This window comes from Carlito syrichta, unplaced genomic scaffold (assembly GCF_000164805.1).
Source record: "Carlito syrichta isolate Samal-C Ts95f unplaced genomic scaffold, Tarsius_syrichta-2.0.1 Scaffold301873, whole genome shotgun sequence".
Classification (NCBI taxonomy): Eukaryota; Metazoa; Chordata; class Mammalia; order Primates; family Tarsiidae; genus Carlito; species Carlito syrichta.
The window spans coordinates 77,633-101,457 of NW_007245969.1; the positions used below are offsets into that span (position 1 = coordinate 77,633).

Genomic DNA, 23,825 nt, shown 5'->3' on the forward strand with positions numbered 1-23,825 from the left:
GTGGTAGCACGCGCCTGTAGTTTCCAGCTACTTGGAAGGCTGAGGCGGAAGGATCGCCGGAGCCCAGCAGGTCAAGGCTGCGGTGGCTGGGAGCGGCCACTGCACTCCAGTCTGGGCGACAGAGTGAGACTCCAACTCAAAAAATAAAAAATAGAAAAAAAATAAAAAAAAAAAAGATTAAGCATATGTGAGACCACAGTGAAAGAGTATGAGGTAGGACTACTATTAAGTAATGCTATTATGTGTTTATTTGGTTGTTTTGCCCTTTTTGTTTTTTAATTCCAGACTTAGATCTATTATATCCAAATAAATGTTCAGTGTCAAAGTAGTTAGTCCTCAAAACTCCATACTTCAAAGAACCTCTTTTGAAATTACCTTCTGAGCTTGTTTAGTAAGCATATCTAAAGCTAGATACTTTATTTATACCTGAATCTGGTTTTGTTCCTGGCTTGCTCATTCTCGTGGTAATCTATGAATCATTCATTCCATCCACAAATGTTTATTGAGTATCTGCTATATATTAGGCACTGTGCTAAGATTTGAGGATAGATAAATAAGGCATAGTACCTACTCTCAAAGACCATAGCATCTAATAAAAGGAGGTAGATGTATATGCCAGTAAATATATATGTACTAGGTGTGATGAAGACATATAGGTATGCCTGTCCTGTTGTGTCTTAATAGGTAAGTGAAGCTTTGGCATCAGAAAAAGCTTTGTAGAGGTGACTCTTGAACTGGTAATGAGTAGATATTGATCAGTTGGATAAGGAAGGGCTGACAGAACATTGTGAGCGAAATCAGAAACGTGCCCATGGCATAGTGTGTTTGAGGCGCTGTGTCAGCCAGGTGTGGTAGCGCATGCCTGTAATTCCGGCTACTCGGAAGGCTGAGGAGGAAGGATCGCTGGAGCCCAGCAGATTGAGGCTGTGGTGGCCGGGAGCGGCCACTGCACTCCAGTCTGGGCGACAGAGTGAGACTCCAACTCAAAAAAAAAAAAAAAAAAGACATTTGGTGGTAGAGGGGGCAGACAAGAAAGGACAGAAAGCACTGTTTGCCATGCCACATGATTGGGATTTTATAAGCAGGTAGTAGAAACCACTGAAGAATGTTAAGCAGTGGAAGGATATGATCACACTGGCAGGAGTATAGAGGGTAGATTGGAAGGATAAGACTGGAAAGAGAGAGACCACATGGTCATATTGGTTCCAATTCTGGCTGCTTATTAGGAAACTTGTTAGAAATGCAAACTCCTAGCTGAGTATAGTGGCTCACGCCTGTAATTCCAACACTTCAGGAGGCCGAGGTGGGAGGATTGCTTAAGCCCAAGAGTTTGAGACCCACCTAGACAACATAGTGGACCTTGTCTCTACAAAAAATAAAAAAATTAACCAGGCATGGTGGTGTGTGCCTGTAGTTCCCTACATAGGAGACTGAGGTGGAAAGATCACCTGAATCCTGGAAGTCGAGGCTGTGGTGAGCTGTAATTGTGCCACTGCACTCTAGCCTGGTGACAGAGTGAACCTGACCCCAAAAAAAAAAAATAGGTTAATAAAAAGAGAGAGAAAGAAATGCAAACTCCTGGGCACTATTTCTTTGAAATTCTGATTTTGTGTATTTCTAGAGTAGTGCTCAGGAGTCTGTGTTATTAAGAAACTCCATAAATGATTCTTACGCTGCTAGCTCCATATGAGACCTGTTGATGGGTGTTTGGGATCCACTGAATACCCAAGGCAACAAAAAATAATATTCCTGAATTATAGCAGTAGGAATGGAGGGAAGGGTATAGAACAGGGCTTGGTTCAGTAGGCTATGGGAAGGTGAAGAAGACAACAGAGATTCACAGTGGTATCCAGATTGAAGCCTAGGTAAGTGGTGGAGCCATTTTCCAAACTAAGGAAGAGGAAGTGTGTATGTATGTGCAAGTGTGCATGTGCTGGGGAAGGAGGCACAATGATTTCTATCAGGGACATGTTAAACTTGAGGTACTGTGAGATTAGTAGGCAGTTGGATATCTGCTCCTGGGCAGAAGAGCTAGGTCTAGGCTGAAGGTATACATTTTAGAGTCATCAGTTAACAGGAAGTTCAAATCACAGTTGCATAGAAACTCACCCAGAGAGAGCACCCAGGGTGAGGAGAAAAAGGGCAAAGAAGAGAATTCTGTGAGCACACTGCCTTTTAAGGATGAGGATTCAGCAACAAAGTTTGAGAATAGGCTGAGGTAGTAAGAAACTCAGGCAAAAAGCTAGTCAGAGGAGGAGTTCCTTTTCTTTTCTTTTTTTCCGAGTCAGAGCCTCACTCTGTCACCCAGGCTGGAGTGCAGTGCGTGACTCATGGTCACCACAGCCTCGACCTGCTGGGCTCAGGCCATCCTTCCGCCTCTGCCTTCCGAGTAGCTAGAACCACAGACATGCGTTACCATGCTTGGCTAGGTTTTTGATTTATTGTAGAGATGAGGTCTTGCCAAGTTGCCCAAGCTGATCTTGAACCACCGGACTCAGGCAGTTCTCTTACCTTCACCTCCCCACGTGCTGGGTTTATAGGTATGAGCCACCGCACCCAGCCAAAGAAGAATTTTAAGAAAGAATTTCTACAGATCTGGGTTCATTAGATGGTTGGAGAGTTATGCATGTCAAGATCACCCAGATTCTTTTTTTTTCTTTTTTCTTTCTTTCTTTTTGTTTTTGTTTTTTTTGAGGCAGGATCTCACTCTGTTGCTCAGGCTGGAGTGCAGTGGTATAATCATAACTCACTGTAGCCTTGAACTCTTGGACCTAAGCGATCCTCCTGCTTCAGCCTCTTGAGTAGCTAGGACTACAGTTACATGCCACCATGCCTGGCTAATTACAAAATATTTTTTTTGTAGAGACAGGATTTTGCTATGTTGCCCAGGCTGGTCCTGAACTCTTGGCCTCAAGCACTCCTACCTCTACTTTTTCAAAATATGCATGCTAGCCCTTCTGAACTGTGGGCGAGGCAGACGTGGCTTGGCATTTTAAAAAAGCTCCCCAAAATTCTGATAGCACTCTCCTCTCAACACAAGCTTTTTATACCCAGAAGGTAGGGACTCTTTCTTTTGCTATGCATAGCAGGTATTTAATAAATGCTTGGGGTTTTTTGGTGTTTTTATTTTAAAAATTTTTTTATTTTAAGGATGTGGGGTACAATTCAGGAGTAGATATACAAATTAGAAACAGGGCCCAGGAGTTTGCATTTCCTTCTCTCTCTCTCTCTCTCTTTTTTTTTTTTTTGAGTAGTGGTCTCACTCTGTCGCCCAGGCTGGAGTGTAGTGGCATAATTATGGCTCACTGCAGCCTCGACCTCCTGTACTTGTCACTGTACAGGTAAAGTTTGGGCCTCACTTTGGTCACCACTCCACCTGGTTTGAGATCAGGTACCCTTATTGATGAAGTACCCTCCACCTCACCCAGCAGTTTTCCACTACTGCCAATCCCTTTTAAATAGTATTGTAATAGTTGTTCAGTGTCTGTCTATGAGTAAGAACATGTGGTATTCAGTTCTTTGTTTCTTTGATAGATCATTGAGTATTATAGACTCTAAATCCATCCAAGTTGCTGCAAAGTTCATAATTTTGTCCTTTATGGCTGTGAATAATGCTTGTATAATGGGTGCCTTTGCTCCCTTTTTTTGGATTTTGATAGTAATAAAACCACGTGTATATAATAAAGACTTAGCACTAGAACAGTTCTTAATAATTGTGGCACAAGCTTGGGAGACAATTTCAAAAGAAGAGTTCTAAAAACATTTGCTCTAAATTCTTAATACAGTTGTCTTCCCTCATCTGCAGTTTTGCTTTCTGAGGTTTCACTTACTCTCTATATAGTATAATGAGATATTTTGAGAGAAAGGGAGAGGAAGAGAGGCCATATCCACATAACTTTTATTACAGTATGTTGTTATAATTGTTCTATTTTATTTATTTTTAATTTTTTTTATTTTTTGAGTTGGAGTCTCACTCTGTCACCCAGACTGGAGTGCAGTGGCCGCTCCCAGCCACCGCATCCTCGACCTGCTGGGCTCCGACGATCCTTCTGCCTCAGCCTTTCAAGTAACTGGAACTACAGGCACGTGCTACCACGCTCGGCTAATTTTTGATTTATTGTAGAGATGAAGTCTCGCCAAGTTGCCCAGGTGGATCTCGAACCCGCGGGCTCAGGCAATCCACTCATCTCAGTCTCCCAAAGGCATGGGATTACAGGCTGAGCCACCGAGCCCGGCTAATTGTTCTATTTTAATATTAGTTATTGTTGTTAATCTATTATTGTACCTAGTTTATACATTAAACTTTATCATGGGTATGTATGCTTAGGAAAAAAATAGTATACATTCGACCCTCTGTATCCATAGGTTCTGTGTCTCTGGATGCAACCTACTGTGGATTGGTTTAATTTTTGTTTTGTTTTATTTTTTTAATAAAAAGGATCTGTACTAAATATGTACAGACTTATTTTCCCTATAAATATTCCCTAAACAATATAACAACTATTTATGTAGCATTTACATTGTATTAGGAATTATAAGTAATCTAGGTATGATTTAAAGTTTATGTGAGAGCCAGGCATGGTGGCACATGCCTATAGTACCTGTAATTCCAGCTATTCTAGAGGCTGAGGCAAGAAGATCACTTAAGTCCAGGAGTTGAGCTGATTACACTACCAGTCTAGGCGTCAGAGTGAGACCCAGTCTTTAAAATAAATTTTAAAAAATAAAATAAAATAATACTGGAGGGTTTGCAGTGGATAACATGGGGGCCTCCATGCTAGGCTTGCTCCTGCAGATGCTCCAGCAGATGGTTCCTTTATCAGTTTGAGACCAGGTTCAAGGCTACTACAAAAACTGGAGAATGTTGCATGATGTGAAGAGATGATAAATGGCCTGTGGATATGCAAATGAGATCTATATATCAGTTTTTGCCAGATCTTCAAGAAGTAGCTTCCCCAGGATAGCTGTCCTGTTAGAGACAGAGATCCGTGTGTTCTGAGATACCACCTAATCCAGTCAGGAGAGCCATCGTCAATAACTAAAAAAACAAGAGATGCTGGAGAGGATGCAGCTAAAAGGGAACACTTCTACACTGTCAGTGGAAGTGTAAACTAGTATAGCCTCTGTGGAAAAGTGTGGCGATTCCTAAAAGATCTGAAAATCGACCTTCCATACAACCTCACGATCCCCCTACTGGGAATATACTCGGAGGAACTCCATTCACTCTATAAAAAAGATACCTGCACATGCATGTTTATTGCAGCATTCTTTACAATAGCAAAAACATACCAATTGTGCTGCCCATCGAAAGAGGACTGGATTAAAAAAAATGTGGTACATATACACAATGGAATATGCTGCCACAAAAAAGGACAAAATAATGAAGTTCACAGCAACTTGGATGGACTTAGAGTCTATAATACTGAGTGATCTATCACAGAAACAAAGAACTGAGTATCACATGTTCTCACTGTTAAGCAGATCTTGAACACTTATCATAATACTATAAGAAAAGGATTGGCAGTAGTGGGAAACTGCCAGGGAGCGGGAGGGAAGTGGTATTGGCAATAGTGGAAAACTGCCAGGGAGGGGAAACTCATCAGCAAGGGTACCTGTATAATGAGCATTTGTATCCCTAACCCAGAATTGTATCCCACATCTTTAAAATTAAAAAAGAAAAAAATCAGTGTTATGCTGTCCCATGCATGTGGTGTAAAGCAGCTCTGGAAGCTTAGTATGTGTTGTCTTCTGAACTTAGCTGACCATGGGCAACTTTCTGGGGTCCAGCGAGCAATGTGGTAAATTAGCTCCAGAAGCTACTGAGCTTTCAGGGAAACCAGTTCTGGCAAGAAGAAACTTTTCCAGTAGGCAAAACTCTGATCTTTATAGGGGCCCAGTATAACTATCTAGTCCATCTGATGGTATCTACAGTTAGAGGACTTTCACATTTTAAATGAAGAAATGTGGATGTTTCATTTGGTTAGTGAATTACCTTTTTCTCTTAGATTTAATATATTAAATATAGTGTTCCCATACAAGGTACAAAGAGTAGAATAATTAAAAAAAAAAATTCTGTAGGGAAAAAAAAACTTGAAAAAAAAATCATTCAAAAAAGGTTTTTTTAAAAAAATAATATTTTGCATTTTTTTGAGTTTGACTTCTTTTGTTAACTTTAAATTTTGTATTTAAAGAGGTGGGGTACAATTCAAGGTTAGGTATACAAATGTTCATTATGCAGATATACTTGTTGATGAGGTGTGTTCCCGCTTCCTCAGGCAGACTCCCACTACCTCCAGTCCTGGTTCCCTGCCCCCCTCCTGGCAGTTTCTTGCTACTTGGGCTTCGTTTTTTAAAAATTATTTATTTGTTATAGAGTTGTGGGGTACAAGTAAGGATTTAAGTAGACTGTATACAAGTGAAGTATGGGCTTTCAAAAAAGTTTTAAAATAAATTATATGGGAGGATGTGCCTATACTACACCATTTTATCTAAGGAACTTGAGGATCTATGGATTTTGTTGTCAGTAAGGCAGCAAACTCTTCCCCCATGGATACTAAGAGATGACTATATAGAGTTTGGTATTATCTACCATTTTGGCCGTCTACTGGGAGTCTTGGAATAAATCCTCTGGGGATAAGGGAGAGTCTTTCAAGATGACAATTTTGAAGGAAATAGTATTCCTCTTTTTTTTTTTTTTTAGAGAGTCTCACTCTGTCACCCAGGCTGGAGTACAGGAGCATGATCATGGCTTACCACAGCCTAGACCTCCTGGACTCAGGTGATTCTTTTGCCTTAAAGTAGCTGAGACTACAGGCATGTGCCACTATGCTTAACTAATTTTTTAAATTTTTGTAGAGACAAGGTCTTGCTGTGTTGCCTAGGTTGGTCTTGAACTCCTGGGCTCAAGCATTCCTCCCTCCTTAGCCTCCCAAAGTGCTGGGATTACAGGGCTGTGCCTAGGAAATAACATTAATTTAAGGGATAGTGTTACGGCCCAATCCAATCATTGAGCTGCTATCCCTCATGAAATATGAGACGCAGAGACTGGGAGAAAAGGGAGTCACCAAATATTTAATTTCTATAACCAGGTTATAGGGAGACAGGTCAAAAAGCTCGCTCAAAACAACACATTCCAGTATTTATATCCAAAATTCATAGCTCTTCCCCCATCTGAGTTTGAAGTCTACATGCAGTTTTAGCATGTCTCAAGCTTTACATTAATCATTTTTGATACTCAACCACTGACGTGACAAAGTCTCCTGGTCATATTGACATTTTAGATAACATTTGGAATTTATAGTATGTTCTTTTACATTTTTTTTTAGAGGAAGGGACAGACAATTGCAATATTTGGATTGAAGGGAATGCATAATTATAACAATCTTTTATTCTCAGAGCCCTGGCCTATAACAGTCCGATGTCCTTGTATTCACAGATGGAGGAGAAGTGGGCAGTGCCCACTCCAGGCTTTCAGACACATTTCTGTCGAACTTGGTCCACTCTCCTCATCATTAGGTGGACGTGCTTGCTGGCTGTTTCTTCTTCAGCACCAGCAATGGCTTACTAGATGAGATTGGCCAGTTGGGCAAGGCTGTGCTTGGAGAGTAGTAGTGGGGAAGGACACAAATATGGAAAATGTACACTTTTTCAGCTTTTATTTTTAACTCAACTCAGCTACAAAAGAGTACAAGTTTTTAAGTCTTTTATAAATAACTGTTCTAATATAACCAAAATGGCCTCTTTTCAGCCTAACAGGTTTGGCATATCTTTTAAATATGTTCTTAACCTATTATAAAATATAAACATTTTCATTTGCCTAAGTTAAGGAAACAACTTGTAGGCCTCGAAGAGGCAGAGGGATCCTGTGGACAAACACTGATTAGGAGCCTTGAGGACCTGGGTTGACCATGTTAGTTATACCACTGAGAAAATGAGTGAATCTCTCTGGGCCTCATTCCATCATTTTTTTTTCTTTTTTTTGAGTCAGAGTCTCACTGTTGCCCAGGCTGGAGTGCAGTGGCATGCTCACAGCTACTGCAGTCTCGACCTGCTGGGCCCAGGTGATCCTTCCACCTCAGCCTTCCAAGTAGCTGGAACTACAGTTGCGTTCCTCCACGTCCTGCTAATTTTCTGAATTATTGCAGAGGCAAGGTCTCGCCAAGTTGCCCAGGCTGGTCTCAAACCCTGGGCTCAGGCAATCCTCTCACCTCTGCCTCCCAAAATGCTGGGATTACAGACTTGAGCCACCTCACCTGGCCCATCATTTTTAATAAGAAAGATTTTATCTAGGTGGTAAATAAGGTTCTTCTCCTTTCTAAAATCTTATGCTGTTTTCCTGTGCCTTCTAAATGGTTAAATCAATTAAGCTACAAATAAGTAAAAATTTCTTTTTTATTCATTCTTACCATTAGTTTATACTGGATTTAATCCCATTTCTTTCATTTGTTGTGTTAATGCACATGTTTAAAACTTACCCAAAATTGTTTATAACATTTTGAAATTATCAAAGTATAAAATTTATTGCGTTGTTTTGTTGTGTGCGTTTTTTCTACAGGTTGGACCAGTGGATCACATTGAATTGCCTTCTGGCCCTGAAATTGCTTCAAAAACCATGAACATTTCTGAAGAAGGTTTGTGGGGGCTTTTGGGTATTGGGACAGAAGCCTTACTTTGGTTGACCTAATAGAATAAGCATTGCTTTTTGGAGTGCCAGAAGTAGGAATAGTTTTCATATGTGAGCTGTGTTCGTTACCTCCCCAATTTTTAGATGAAGATGGTTTTTGTAATGTGATTGGTTCCCACCCCAAAGTCATTTTTTTCTAAGAATCCAGTAACCCACCTCTGGCTTTTATACCAGAATGGGGCATTGTGCCTGGATCTTAGTTTCTGTGGATTCCAAGCCATGAACCACATACTGCTGGGGATTGCACAGAGCTTTATGCTGAGACTGCTGTTTGTCTGTGGTCATCAGCTGAACTAGAATTTGAGGCTGTGGTGAATTATTACATTTTTTTCATTTCTTATTGAAAGAATAAAATTAAAAGAGTTACGTTTTACCTTTCTACTGTATCTCTCTCATTCAGTTTTGTCAGCAGTTTAGTCTTTTCAAAAAATCAGACTTTGGTTTATTGAGTCTCTGTTGTTTCTTAATTTTCCTTGTCACTAATATTACTATTATTTCTTCTGTTTTAAGGAGTTTAACTTGTTGGTTTTTTCCTAACTTCATTCTTTCTTATTTTCTAATATATACACTGGAGGCTGAACATTTTCCTGCGTAGACCTAGATAAGAGTGTTGATATGTATCATACTTTGGTGTTGTTCAGGTCTTTGTAGTTTGTAATTTGTATTATGATTTCTATAGCTCAAAAAAGGAGTTTTTAGCTTCTAAATATTCAGAGGTTTGGGCTAATTTTTTAAATTGATTTCTATTTTCGTTGTATTAGATGATGTGTATGATGATATCGATTATTAGATATTTTTTAAAATTTCCTTTGTGGCAGACTATATATTGTCCATCTGTTTGTTTTTCTGCTGGTACATTGATCTTGGAGGTTTTTATATATGTTCTACATTTGAATTTTCTACATTTTCTGTTGATTGAATATAGGGTATGTATATTTAGATATCTCCATTTAGTCAAGCTTTTAAATTATATTGTCCAGATTTTCTGTACTCTTTCTGATTCTTTAGTCTGCTTGATCTATTCTTTTCTCAGAAGGGTGCCTTAAAAATTGCCCATAATGATTACAGAATTGTTTATTTCTTCTTATAAATCTATTAAATTTAACTGTTTATACTTAAGGCTATAAGATAAATGTAATTTGGGATTTTTTTTGATTGTTTTTGTCCCTTATGTCATTAAGTAATGACTTTCTTTATCCCCAATGATGTATTTTTACTTATAGCCAGTTTTGTCTACTGTTAACATTACTACCCTTGTGTTATATCTTTTTTTAAAATTTTTATCATGGAAAACACCTAACATATTTTAGTAGAAGACAGAATAGTATAATTAACTTTCATGTATCTAGCATGTCTCACTCTGTTGTCTATGTGGGAGTGCAGTGGCATGCTTCTGGCCACCACAGCCTTGACCTGCTGGGCTCAGGTGATCCTTCCACCTCAGCCTTCTAAACAGCTACAACTACAGGCGTGCACCACCACACCTGGATAACTTTTTGATTTATTGTAGAGACAAGGTCTTGCCAAGTTGGCCAGGCCAGTCTCGAACCCCTGAGCTCAAGCAGTCCTCTTGCCCCTGCCTCCCAAAGTACTGGGATTACAGGTGTGAGCCACCACACCTGGCAGATTGAGTTTTCTATATTCTCTTTTTCTCCTTCTATTGGTTCAGATTTTTCTTTTCTTTTTTTTTTTTTTTGAGTTGGAGTCTCACTCTGTCACCCAGACTGGAGTGCAGTGGCCGCTCCCAGCCACTACAGCCTCGCCTGCTGGAAGCTGGCGATCCTTCCCCCTCAGCCTTCCAAGTAGCTGGAACTACAGGCGTGCGCTGCCACGCCTGGCTAATTTTTGATTTATTGTAGAGATGAGGTCTCACCAAGTTGCCCAGTTGGGTCTCGAACCCGCGGGCTCAGGCAATCCACTCACCTCAGCCTCCCAAAGGCGTGGGATTACAGGCTGAGCCACCGAGCCCGGCCAGATTTTTCTTATTTCCTTTTTTTTTTTTTTTTTTTTTTTTTAAAGTGGTGCTCTCACTTTGTTGCCCAGGCTGGAGTATAGTGGCACATCATAGTTCACTGCAGCCTTGACCTTCTGAGCTCATGTAATCCTTCTGCCTCAGCCTCCTGTGTAGCTGGGACTTAAGGTGTGCGCCACCATGCCCAGCTAGTTTTTTCATTTTTTGTAGAGACAAGGTCTTGTATATTGCCCAGGCTGGTCTCTAACTCCTGGGCTCAAGCAGTCCTCTCACCTCAGTCTTCCAAAGTGCTAGGATTACAGGCATGACCCCTCACACCCAGCCTGGTTTAGAAATTATGCATTCTATTTGTAGTTGTTTAGTGGTTGTTCTTGAATTTTCAGCATTCATAGTTAAGATTTAAGGTGAAGCCAGGTACAGTGGCTCATGCTTGTAGTCCTATCTACTTGGGAGGCAGAGGCAGAAGGATCAATTGAGCCTGGAGTTTGAAGGAAGCTGTAGTGCATTTGCTATGATTGCACCTGTATAAATTGCGCTTCAGCCTAGGCAACGTAATAGACCTCATCTCTTAAAAAAATAATAAATTTTTAACAATTTAAGGTGAATATATCTACCTCCCCCAAAATGTAAAGATTTTAGAGCAGAATTTTAGCATTGATTGTTCCCTCTGTCTTCTCTGATACTACTTTCTAATATTTTGGATCTACCCTGTTTTAAACCCTCCCATTTAGTCTCCCTGTATTTTATTTTTTAAGTCATTGCTTATTTAGAATTCATCAACATGTTTGTTAGTTTCTTTGCCCACAATACTTTATTTTTAAATTTATAATTTAAATAATATACATATGTAAGCAACAAATGTGTAAAACACTAAGTTTCATGAAATAACACCCCTTATGCCTGAGATGGACTCCAACATTTTCCATGTTCTGCTATTGTTGTGCACAGTTGCTTCATGCAATCACTTCTTCTTTATAGATTTTGTTTCCTTCATCCTTTATTAGTTCTTTCATCTAGCATCTGTAAGTGATAAATTCTCCCAGTCTTTGAAAATAGCTTTAATTCTATTGTATTTCTTGAGTGATAGCTTACAACTGAGTACAGACTTCTAGGCTGATCATTATTTTCTCTTAGCATTTTAATTAAATTATTCCATTGACTACTGACATCTCTAATTGCTGAGTTTACAGTATCTATGTGTTGTCATTCTAATTGCTGTTCTTTTATCTCTGCTTAAAAATTTTCTTTATTTTTAATTTATTTTGCTTTTTTGGCAGAGCGTGTCTAGGTGTGTTTTTCTTTATCTTTTATTGGAGTAGGAATTATCCTTCAGTTTGAAGATTTAACTTTGGGAATTTTTTACCCATAATCTTTTGGAGTATTGCTTCCTTTTCACTCTTCTAAAGCACCTGTCATAGGTATATGGGACCTTCTCACTTTATTTCCTATCTCTTTAAACCACGCCTCATAATTTCCATGTCTTAATCTTTCAGTAGCATATTCAGGATGATTCCTTCAGATCTGTCTTCTGGTTTAGTAATTCTCTTTTCTGCTATGTCTTCTTTTTTGTTTCACCTATTCTTTATGATTTTCATTGGGGAGGCTACATTTTTAATATCTAGAGTTCTCTTTATTTCCTTTTCAAATATATCTGTTCTTTGGGATGCCTATTCTTGTTCTTTAATTGCGGTTTATATGCTTTTTGAAATCTATTTAGTAATTTTACTCAAATTTTATGACTCACCTTTTCAGATTGCTTTATTTCATGTGTGTACAGTCTCAGTTGTTGAATCTGTATTCTTACTCTCTTTCGTGGTTGGTTATTCCTTTTTTGTTTGTGATTTGTAATTTTTTATCATGGGCCTACCTTTCGTGGAGGGTCTGGTAGGTTATATGTGCTTGTCTTTGGAGTGATTTTGCATTTGCATCTTGCTGTCATTGGAGTAGAAAAAAAAAAGGAAGATATAAATTTTTGGCTTGGATTTGCTCTGTTATATAGGTGGTATAAATTCAGACCCTACGTCTGCTTGTAGCAGGCCATGGGTTTTGATTTCTCAAAGTTGACTTTTATTTTTCTCTTCCCTACTGTCCAGACTGATTGAAAATGTCTTTGCTATTTCTCTAGGGCAGGGATTTTCTTATCCTCATTTTATGGGCATAATTTTCCTTTAAAGTTCTAGGCAGTATGAAGGTAACTCAGTTTCCTTCACCTCAGTCAACAGAAACCACATCTCTTACTCCTCAGTAGGCTATCTCAGCATCATTGCCCACTTTGCTGTTACAGCTTTGAGCTCTGTTTTCTTTTTTGGCACTAGCAGATTTTTTTGTTTAGAAGACTTGGTTGAGTATTGAAGAGTTTTTTTGTAATTTACCATTACTGTTTTTTGTTTTTTGTTTTTTTTAATGGCAGGGCATGGGCCTGTGTATGTTAGCTCGATCTGCCATGTTTTACAAAGTTGATAATAAATTTAATTTATTTTATTTTATTTATTTATTTATTTAATTAATTCATTTTTTGAGTTGGAATCTCACTCTGTTACCCAGACTGAAGTGGAGTGGCATGCTTACCGCCACCACAAACTCATCTTGCTGGGCTCCAGCGATCCTTCCGCCTCAGCCTTCCAAGTAGCTGGAACTATAGGCACGTGCTACCACACCCGGCTAATTTTTGATTTATTGTAGAGACGAGGTCTCGCCAAGTTGCCTGGGCGGGTCTCAAACCTGTGGGCTCAGGCAGTCCACTCGCCTCGGCCTCCCAAAGTGCTGGAATTATAGGCTGAGCCACCAAGCCTGGCCTATTTATTTATTTTTTAGAGCAGGATTTATTGAGAGGACAGAAAAGCTACATAGTGGGAGAGGACCCGAGGAAGTTGTCCAAAAGTTATTTTAAAGATGTGGGACACATAATTTTTGTTTTACTATGGGAGAATTTTGAGTTTAAATTTCTTACTAAGTTAATTACCCAGTAGAAAGCTATTAGAGTAACGTGTTACAAAATTCTAATATATTTGTGTTGCTATGTGGAAATGTTGACAATTGTTCTATCTTTTCCATTTGATCTTTTTTCCCTACTGTTTTCTTTTCATTGTAATGTGTACTCTGGATTAGTGCATTTTTTGACTCACATGGATGAGGAAGATCAAAGTGACAAAGAAGAGACTTCAGAAGCTGAATTTTCAGTAATAGAAAATCATTCTAGCCAGAAAACCTATGTGTTTCCTGCCAGTTCAGCTGTCAGCCTTTCCAGTGACCAGAATACTACTTCTCCTGGTATTGTTCTTTATTTTTTCATTTACAGATACTCTTATTTTCCATTGTAATGTTACTGAACATTATTCAGTGGAACTATAGTTGTGAGAGTTTTGTGAAGTAATTTTGTAATATTTATTGTTCAGGGGAAGAAAAGTTAAAACTTACACCATTTACATGAAAAATTATGATATCATGTCACCTTCCCAAGACATAAAGCAACCATGTATCTTCTCTGTGTAACTTATTAATATTAAATATATGGCAATAGCTATAATACTTGATTTGTAAAAAAATTGAGAATTTCAAATTCTTCCAATTATGATATCTTCAAGGTTTAATTTGCAGACAAAATAATGGCTGTCATTAATCAAGTCTCTACCATGTGTCAGACATCACTGTTTTACATGTATGGACCCTGGTTTAAATCTAGTCTGTGGCCGGGCTCGGTGACTCAGCCTGTAATCCCGTGCCTTGGGAGGCCAAGGTGAGTGAATTGCCTGAGCCTGCGGGTTTGAGACCCGCCTGGGCAACTTGGGAAGACCTCATCTCTACAATGAATCAAAAAAATTAGCTGGACGTGGTAGCGCACGCCTGTAGTTTCAGCTACTTGGAAGGCTGAGGCGGAGGGATCGCCGGAGTCCAGCAGGTTGAGGATGCTGTGGCCGGGAGCGTGTGACAGAGTGAGACTCCAGTGCAAAAAAAAAAAATCTAATCTGTGAGGTACATACTATTATTATCCCCATTTTGCAGTTGAGGATATAGAGACTTAGAAAAGTTTAATGCCACTTGTTCCATTTAATTAGGAGGTAGTAACTAAAACTGCTATTCTTTAGTCCTAACAGTAGGGCAGAGAGTAAATACATCAGTTCATTTGCTGACAATGGCCTGGAAATATATAAATTTGCTCTCAGATATAGATGGTCAATAAAAATTATTTTACTGAGTGTTAGCTATATGTTTTATTACTATTATTAAAGTAGTACATGCAGTAAAAATGCTGTCTTAAATGGCATTGCTGATATTTAAATAATACAAAAGCTGACATTAGGACTGGATGTGGTAGCTCATGTCTATAATCCCGGCACTTTGGGAGGCTGAGGCGAGAGGATTGCCTGATCCCAGGGATTTGAGGCCAACATGGGCAACTTGGCGAGACCTTGTCTCTACAATAAAACAAAAAATAATCTGGGCATGGTGGATGCGCCTGTAGTTCCAGCTACTTGGAAGGATAGGACAGAAAGATCACCTGAACCCAGTAGGTTGAGTCTGTGGTAACCATGAGCATGCCACTTTAATCCAACCTGAGCAACAGAGTGAGACTTCAACTCAAAAAATAAAAATAAAAAAAGAAGCTGACTTTAAATCTTGTAATTATTTTCTTAAAGTTTGTTCTAGATTCCATGTGTATTTTAGTCATCAGCATATGGAGATAATCATCTCCACTTCACAAAGTTGTGAAGATTGAGTGTCATATGTAAGGCTCTAGCTGAGAATCTGTTAAGTTCCTGTAATTTCTTGGTCACGTAGCTTTCCTCTTTCCTCTTTTGAGGGAAGATTGACAAATGAGGTTAAACAGGACTCATGAGGCTAGGCTGTAGAGGGTTCCAATTGCATCTGAGAAGTTTAGACCCTATTTCATACTTGGGAATCACTGGAGAATTCGAAGCAAAGAGGTAAAATGAGGAGATTTTGAGGAAGAATTGAATGGAGGCATAGACCAGTTAGTAAGCTATTAAATCAATCTGATGTATGAATTAATGAGGGCCTGTGTAGTGTTATGGGCAAAGAAAAGAAGAAATGAGACATTCTGAATACTTGGTACTCAGTGACTAAGTGGATTAAAGAGAAGACAAGGGAGATAGTGAGTGACTGTTTAGTACTGCCAGAGTGTCAAGGTTATAACTAGCTCTAACGTCAAACCCCAGAGCATTTTGAGACCAAGTGTTAAAAGTTTATGGTAACGCTAAGACAGATAAGTGACCTTGTTTAGGATACAGTTTTAGACAAGTAAGTAGACCTTGGGTGAGCCTCTCAGTAGCTGTGACTACAAGCACAGTGATGCCTGGCTAATTTATTTTTATTCTTATTTTTTAGAGATGGGATCTCACTATGTTGCCCAGGCTATTCTTGAACTCCTGGTCTCAAGCAGTCTTCCTACCTCAGCCTCCCAAGTTGCTGGGATACAGGTGTGAGCCACCATGCCCTGTTGTACTAGCTTTTTAGGATACAAGAGAAAAGAAGGAGAGATGTCAGTAAATGGCATAACACACGTAAAGATTCATAAATTAAAATGTTTTTCTGTAGTATTCAATGTATGATTATAAATTTAGAAAGAGGCCGGGCTGGATGGCTCAGCCTGTAATCCTGGCACTTTGAGAGGCCGAGGTGAGTGGATTGTCTGAGCCCGCGGGTTTGAGACTAGCCCTGGCAACTTGGCCAGACCTTGTCTCTACAATAAATAAAAAAAATTAGCTGGGCGTGGTTCTAGCTATTTGGAAGGCTGAGGTGGAAGGATTGTCAGAGCCCAGCAGGTTGACACTGGGGTGGCTATGAATGTTCCACTGCACTCTAGCCTGGGTGACAGAGTGAGACTCCAACTCAAAAAAAAATTTAGAAAGAAATTTTATTATTATTTTTTGATAGAGTGTAGAATTTAGATGCCTTAATGGGTGTTTTCACCAAAGATGGCATCTTGGAAAGATGTGTTGTCATTTTCTTGCTTTAATGATTAAAAATAGCTTAGATTTCCTCTTTTGAAGTTAGCGTCTCCATTTCTTAGGACGTTCTTCTTAGTGTTCTTAATAGTGGCAAATAATTTGTTCACTGAGAATGGATTTGATTTTTGCTAAGGGTCGTAGGTTTTTCAAAGGAACTTTGGACAAATGATGTAGATGATTAGGCTGAATGGCACTGTTTGGAATTAAAAATAAGAAATTGTGGTTATCTAGGAAAAAAGCTGATTGATTGTATGTAACAAATTATCTATGAAGGCAGTCCCTAAGGAAAGAGTTTCAAAAATAGTTTGAAAATGAAGTAATGATAGAATCTCCCTATGGAACTACTTTTAAAGATATTTATTTGGATACAACATTTTTCTGTACTTTGATGAAATAAAGTAGTTTAATTTCTTAGTTCACACATTTTATATCTGATTAATCTGTATTTTTACCATTATCATTTTTTTGTTTTTTTCTTTCAGTAGTTGAAGCTTTTTGTAACAGTAACTGAAATGAGGAAGATATTTGTCAGGGACCAAAGGCGTTAAATTCTGTCTTGTAAAGACAGTTTATCTTTAAATACAAAGGTATTTAGTTAAATTGCATTTGTTATCAAAGTGCTCTAGAATTTTGCCAAACAGTGTTCTCTCTTAGTAATAGTGATTGAGGAGTATTAAGCTTGTCCAGATTTGACAAAGTTTGCCCAGGTTTGTAGGTACTTTGGCTATTGTCTAGTGGCTATGGGTCGTTAATAGCAGAAGGAAGGACAACTTACCTGCCTTTGATGACTGGGTCACCATCTTTGACTATCTTACCTACATCTCCCTATGCAGCCGAGGCAGTAATGGAAAAGAATTCTTCAAACTTTCTTCAGTGATCACTCAAACGCTGATAAGAAATGGAGCCTCTGTTTTCCAAGTACATAGTGTCGTTTACTCAAAAAAAAAAAAAAAAAAAAAAAGATATGTCAGTATTTCTCTCTTATGTCAACTCAGTTATCTTTAAGAGTTAAACATATAGAAGATTGAATAGATTAAGTGTTTTGCTTCAAAGACATGTAGTTAATATTGGACAAGGCTAAAAATCATTCTTTGGGTCATATTCTTTTTTTTGAGTTGGAGTCTCACTCTGTCTCTCAGACTGGAGCGCAGTGGCCGCTCCCGGCCACTGCAACCTTGACCTGCTGGGCTCCGGCGATCCTTCCTCCTCAGCCTTACAAGTAGCTGGAACTACAGGCGCGCACTACCACGCCCGGCTAATTTTTTGATTTATTGTAGAGATGAGGTCTCGCCAAGTTGCCCAGGCGAGTCTTGAACCTGCGGGCTCAGGCAATCCACTCACCTCAACCTCCCAAAGCGCGGGATTACAGGCTGAGCCACCGAGCCCTGCTGGGTCATATTCTTAAACGTAAATTGCTTCTTTGATTTAAATTAGATTTTTAAAAAATGTATTACTTTTAGATCACCAGAGATGTTTTTTGTTTGATTCTTTTGTTTTTTATAAAGTAAATTGCACTCCAGTACTCTAAACTGTGTACTCAGCAGAGTTGGACTTCCTGAGGTATACTATACAGAGTACTTGGGATAGAAAATGTAGACAATATTCACTACCAAATGCATATTCTATAGGAGGATAAATATGCTCTGTTGACTTAAACACATATGTTTTAAACCAGTTGGGAGGTTTAAAAATATTTTAATTTCTGGCTGGGTGCAGTGGCTCATGCCTGTAATCCCAGCACCTTGGAAGGCGGAGGGAGGATTGCCCGAACCCGGGAGTTCAAGACTGGCATAAGCAACATGGCAAGACCTCATCTCTACAGTAAATCAAAAAATTAGCCGGGCATAGTGGCATGTGCCTATAGTTCCAGCTACTTGGAAGGCTGAGGCGGAAGGATCGCCTGAGCCCAGCAGGTAGAGGCTGCAGTAGCCATGAATGTACAACTGCACTTCAGCCTGGGTGACAGAGTGAGATTCTAACTCTCAAACACACACACACACACACACACACACACACACACACACACACTGCCAAAAAAGTGTATATACATTTTAAGAAAGCAAAAAACTATATTAAAATTGTAATGCTCAGTAAGATGAATGCAAGTCATGTTTGGCTTATGCAATTACAAGAGATGCTCAAAGTGGTTACCATCAATGTCCTCACACTTCTAATTACAGTGAACATTTCTTAAAATGTGTATACATTTTTTTACACTCTGGTGTGTGTGATTTTTTTTTTTTTTTGAGTTGGAGTCTTGTTCTGTCGCCCAGACTGGAGTGCAGTGGCTGCTCCCGGCCACTGCAGCCTTGACCTGCTGGGCTCCAGCGATCCTTCTGCCTCAGCCTTTCAAGTAGCCGGAACTACAGGTGCGCGCTACCATGCCCGGCTAATTTTTTTTTTTTTGATTTATTGTAGAGATGAGGTCTCACCAATTTGCCCAAGTGGATCTCGAACCCGCGGGCTCAGGCAGTCCACTCACCTCAGCCTCCCAAAGGCGTGGGATTACAGGCTGAGCCACCAATCCTGGCTGTGTGTATATTTTTAAACTTCTGGTTATATAATTTCTAAACCAGGTTAATAACTGAAAGTTTAAAAAAACTGATGAAATTTTTATTTTATTTTTTAAACATGTGGGGTACAATTTAAGGTACATGTGGGGTACAATACAAATGTTCATTATGCAGGTACCCTTGTTGATGAGGTGTGTGAAATTGTTATTAATAATGTGTTTTTTTTAAGGTTTGAATAACAGTGATGAACTGTTTGAGAGGTAAGTATCTTAAGAGTTAACACAATTTTTCTTAAAGTGTGGATGTAAATTTATATCCTGGAAATTTTGTTGTTTATATCTGTGAACTTTTACACAATAGATATTTTCATGGTTTAAAGAAATATTGCAGGCCAGGCTCGATGGCTTAGCCTGTAATCCCAGAACTTTGGAAAACCAAGGTGAGTAGATTGCCTGAGCCTGCGGGTTCGAGACCTACCCAGGCAACTTGGTGAGACCTCGTCTCTACAATAAATCAAAAATTAGCCAGGCATAGTAGCACACGCCTGTAGTTCTGGCTACTTGGAAGGCTGAGCCGGAAGGATTGCTGGAGCCCAGCAGGTCGAGGCTGCGGTGGCCGGGAGTGTGCCACTGCGCTCCAGTCTGGGCAACAGAATGAGATTCCAATTCAAAAAGAAATATTGCAAATTCTCACCGGGAATGGAATGTTTTAAGATTGAGGAATAACCAGACTTGGTAGCTCAGCCTGTAATCCCGCGCTTTGGGAGGCCAAGATGAGTGAATTGCCTGAGCCCGCGGGTTTGAGACCCGCCTGGACCACTTGGTGAGCCCTCACCTCTACAATAAATAAAAAATTAGCCGGGTGTGGTAGCGCGCCTGTAGTTCCAGCTGCTTATAAGGCTGAGGAGGAAGGATCGCTGGAGCCCAGCAGGTCGAGGCTGTGGTGGCCGGGAGCGGCCACTGCACTCCAGTCTGGGTGACAGAGTGAGACTCCAACTCAAAGAAACAAAAACAAAAAACAAAAAAAAGGATATTGAGGATTGTTATATTAAATTCCTTACTGTTTTAGCACAAGTAATTAGAATACAATAGACTATATTTGCTATATTTTCTTTTACTAATTATGTTAAATTTCAGGAGGCAGAACCCATAGAGGTTTTCTTCTGGGCCTTATGTTTACTTTTTAAAGAAAATCTACTAAGTCATCAATTGTTGATGGTTAGGCTTTTCCACTGAGAGATACTAGAATTATAGAAATAGAAGGAGCAATAGATACATGCTTATCATTTTATGTTCATTGTTGCTTAATGTAATAAGTTCAGATACTGATTTATATTTCTCAAATTGCATTTGCAAATGAAGTTCTTCAGTAGATCCACTCCAGATGACTGGATTGACTGACATTGCAGACATTGTTGATGACCTTATAACTAAAGGTGGAGTTTCCAGTGAAGAACTTGGCTTAACAGAGCAACAAGCTAGGGGTATCTCCAGGTAATCATTGAATTATTCATTTTTAAGCAATTTTAAATGTTTGAGCTGAGCATGGTGGCTCATGCCTGAGCCCAGGGACTTGAGACCAGCTTGGGCAACTTGGTAAGACCCTATCTCAACAAAAACTCAAAAAATTAGCAGGGTATGGTGGTGTGTGCCTTAGTCCCAGCTACTTGGGATACTGAGGCTAAAGGATCACCTGAGCCCAGAATGTTGAGGCCACAGTAGCAATGATTGTGCTACTGCACTCCTGCCTGGGCAACAGAGTGAGATTCCAACTCAAAAAAAAAGTTTGTGATTTAAGAATATTCACATTTGGAGCAACCCTTCTGGACCCCTCCTGCTGCTGGGAACTTTCCTGTCTTCTTAATAAATTCCTTTCTTAAAAAAAGAATGTTCCAAAATGGCCATGTTTTATTGTGATTTTTATGAAACAAACTTGAAGGTTAGAATAGATTTTTTTTCTTTATAAATATATTCTCTGATGTGTATATGTCATTCTTCCCTCTCCCCCAACAGCTTGTAGTATCTGTACTGTGAGTTTTTCCAAGGTCTCATCACTCTAAGTACAGCATACATTTAATCCCGTCTCTTATTAGAACTCATTAATGATTTAATTCATTTAATTACTCTAAATATTAACACTTAGGATACATTTTAAATCTTTCCTTGAAACATTAGGTTAAAATACTTCCTTACCACCTTTTCTGGGCCAGGAACTGGTTCCTGATAGAATGAAGGCTGAGTCTCATTCTAATGCTTTTTTGCGACATATATACCCCTGGACTTGCTGATATAAATTGTCAACCTTATGAATAGCAACTATACTTTATTGCCTAATTAACTTCCACTTCTTACCTCAGTGCAAATGCAGTATATTATAATTGAACTTTCAAGACTGTTGCCAGCAAATATTGCATCCCCCCAAAAAAGAAAAGACTATTTCATTATTTAGTGGACTTTATCTGCCGCATCCTTTATGACTTTATATCTAGACCATGTAAACAAACCCTAGCTTCCTAAACTAGCACATTCTGTTACCTTCAGTTGTTTTTGTTAATGATCACGTTAACAGTAATCTATTATATGTCAATAATTAGAATAAAAATTAAATATAGTTTCTCCTCTTGGAGATAGAACTGTAAAAGCAAGTTATATCAGCGTGCTGTGGAAGCTCAGAGGAAGAAAATCAATCAAAAAAGGCCATTTGAACTGTAGCTCCAAGGCTCAACAGAAATTAATGTGACTGATAACTGGAAGAAAGGGTATTCTAGGCAGAGAAAATATAATACGCAAAGGTAATGATGGACAGTGAAGGGCAAGGAGTTAGATGTGGCTGGAGTTTGGTGCATTGGAAGAGGAGAGTGGGACTAGCTGAGTGTGTGGGGACCAGAGGCACTCACTTGAGTTCAGCTAATCTACAATTAATAGGAGGAGTCAGCTAAGGGCTTTAAACAAGAAGTGGGATCCAGTTAGAAGACTTCAGTAGTCTAGACATGAGGTGAATCAGAATGGCGAGTGTAGAGTGATAACTGTGAGTAAACACTTGGAGGTTGTCTGGAGGTGAGATTGACAGCTTTTCTATTTGGATGACTGAGTTGATGCTGATTCCTTTAGCAATATAGAGAATGCAGTTTTAGTTATGTGGTTCCAAGGAAACATTCATTTGGTAACATTCATTGCTACATTAATTTTATTTATTTATTTATTTTGAGTTGGAGTCTCACTCTGTCGCCCAGATTGGAGTGCAGTGGCCGCTCCCGGCCACCGCAGCCTTGACCTGCTGGGCTCCGGCAATTCTTCCGCCTCAGCCTTCCGAGTAGCCAGAATTATAGGCGCGTGCTACCATGCCCAGCTAATTTTTTGATTTATTGTAAAGATGAGGTCTCGCCTGCCCAGGCGGATCTCGAACCCCGCGGGCTCAGGGAATCCCTTCACCTCAGCCTCCCGAAGGCGTGGGATTATAGGCTAAGCCACCGAGCCCGGCTGGTACATTAATTTTAAATTCTCTGAGAAGCAGATGGGATTTTAATAAGCAAGAGATTTTTCTGGAGAGATTATTGTGAGGGGAAAAGGGGAGCCCTGAAGGGTAGAGACAGCTGTTAGACTGCAGTCCTAATGTAGCTCTGACCCCGTACTGGGGTCCCAAAGATCACTCCCAGGTTCAGCAATTCTCTAGGAGTTCCTGCGGAACTCAGCATATAGTCTGTTACTTTCATGGCTATAACTTACTACAGCAGAAAGGAAAAGGTAGATGGGGTAAATTCCAGGGGAAACCATGCATAAACTTCCAAGATTCCTTTCCCAGTGGAGTCACATAGGACGCATTTAATTCCTCCAGCAATAAGTTGTGACAATATGTGAGAGCTCACTAGACTCAGTGCCCAGGGTTTTACTAAGGGATACCAAGAGTCCAGACTCCCAGAAGTAAAGCAGGTGTTCATAATAAACCTCATCATTTGTATTTGTGACCCATCTTCCATTTAGCATGGTGTCGTCACACACTAAGTGAGAGCTACCCCAAATCTCCATCTTTTTAAACATGGTTATTATTATTTATTTTATTTTGGAGACAAAGTTTTCGCTATTTTGCCTGGGGTGGACTTGAATTCACAATTCTCCCACCTCAGCCTCCCAGGTAGCTGGGATTTACAGGCGTACACTGTTGCACCTGGTCCCACATTCCCATCTTGCACCACTCACCTTCTTGGACTGTTCCTTGTATTGCTTGCCTTAACTTGGATCATCCAAGAAGCAGAAGCCAGGATAGGATTAGATGTATAAGAGATTTATTGGGGGAAGAAAGAAACAAGAAGTGAGGAGAACATCAGACCACAGTGCAGGTCTGAGTCCTCCCGTGAAGAAGAAGGTTAGAATGAAAGAGAATGAAGGAGACAGTTTCAGAGCACAGATGTAGTTCTAAGAATATTTTAGCCAAGTAAATGGTAAGATCTCAAGCCAAAATCGCCCACAGTTACCTGTGTCTTGCAGGAAATGGCTTACTACAGCATCTCTGCTATGCTCAGTCATTAACTTGGGCTAGACCATGGTAAGTGTGGCATGAGCCTGCACATGGGGGTAGATCCAGAAAGGCAGCAGTTGGAAGTTTTCTCTGTATTTAAGTTTTGGAAGTGATTGAGATAGTTCAGGAAATAAATTTTAGATAAAGAAGTCCAAAAAGAATGATTTAGAAAT

General features: G+C 39.6%; 1 protein-coding gene across 1 annotated transcript in view; it reads left to right on the plus strand.

Annotated features, from left to right (window-relative positions):
* The window catches only part of CUNH5orf42 (chromosome unknown C5orf42 homolog), a 115,845-nt gene that overhangs the window by 70,472 nt on the left and 21,548 nt on the right, over positions 1–23,825 (plus strand). The window contains exons 27-30 of the mRNA XM_008055533.2: positions 8,555–8,630; positions 13,764–13,925; positions 19,367–19,397; positions 20,499–20,630. Of these exons, the coding sequence (XP_008053724.1) occupies positions 8,555–8,630; positions 13,764–13,925; positions 19,367–19,397; positions 20,499–20,630 (401 nt within the window). The remainder of the gene's footprint in view (positions 1–8,554; positions 8,631–13,763; positions 13,926–19,366; positions 19,398–20,498; positions 20,631–23,825) is intronic.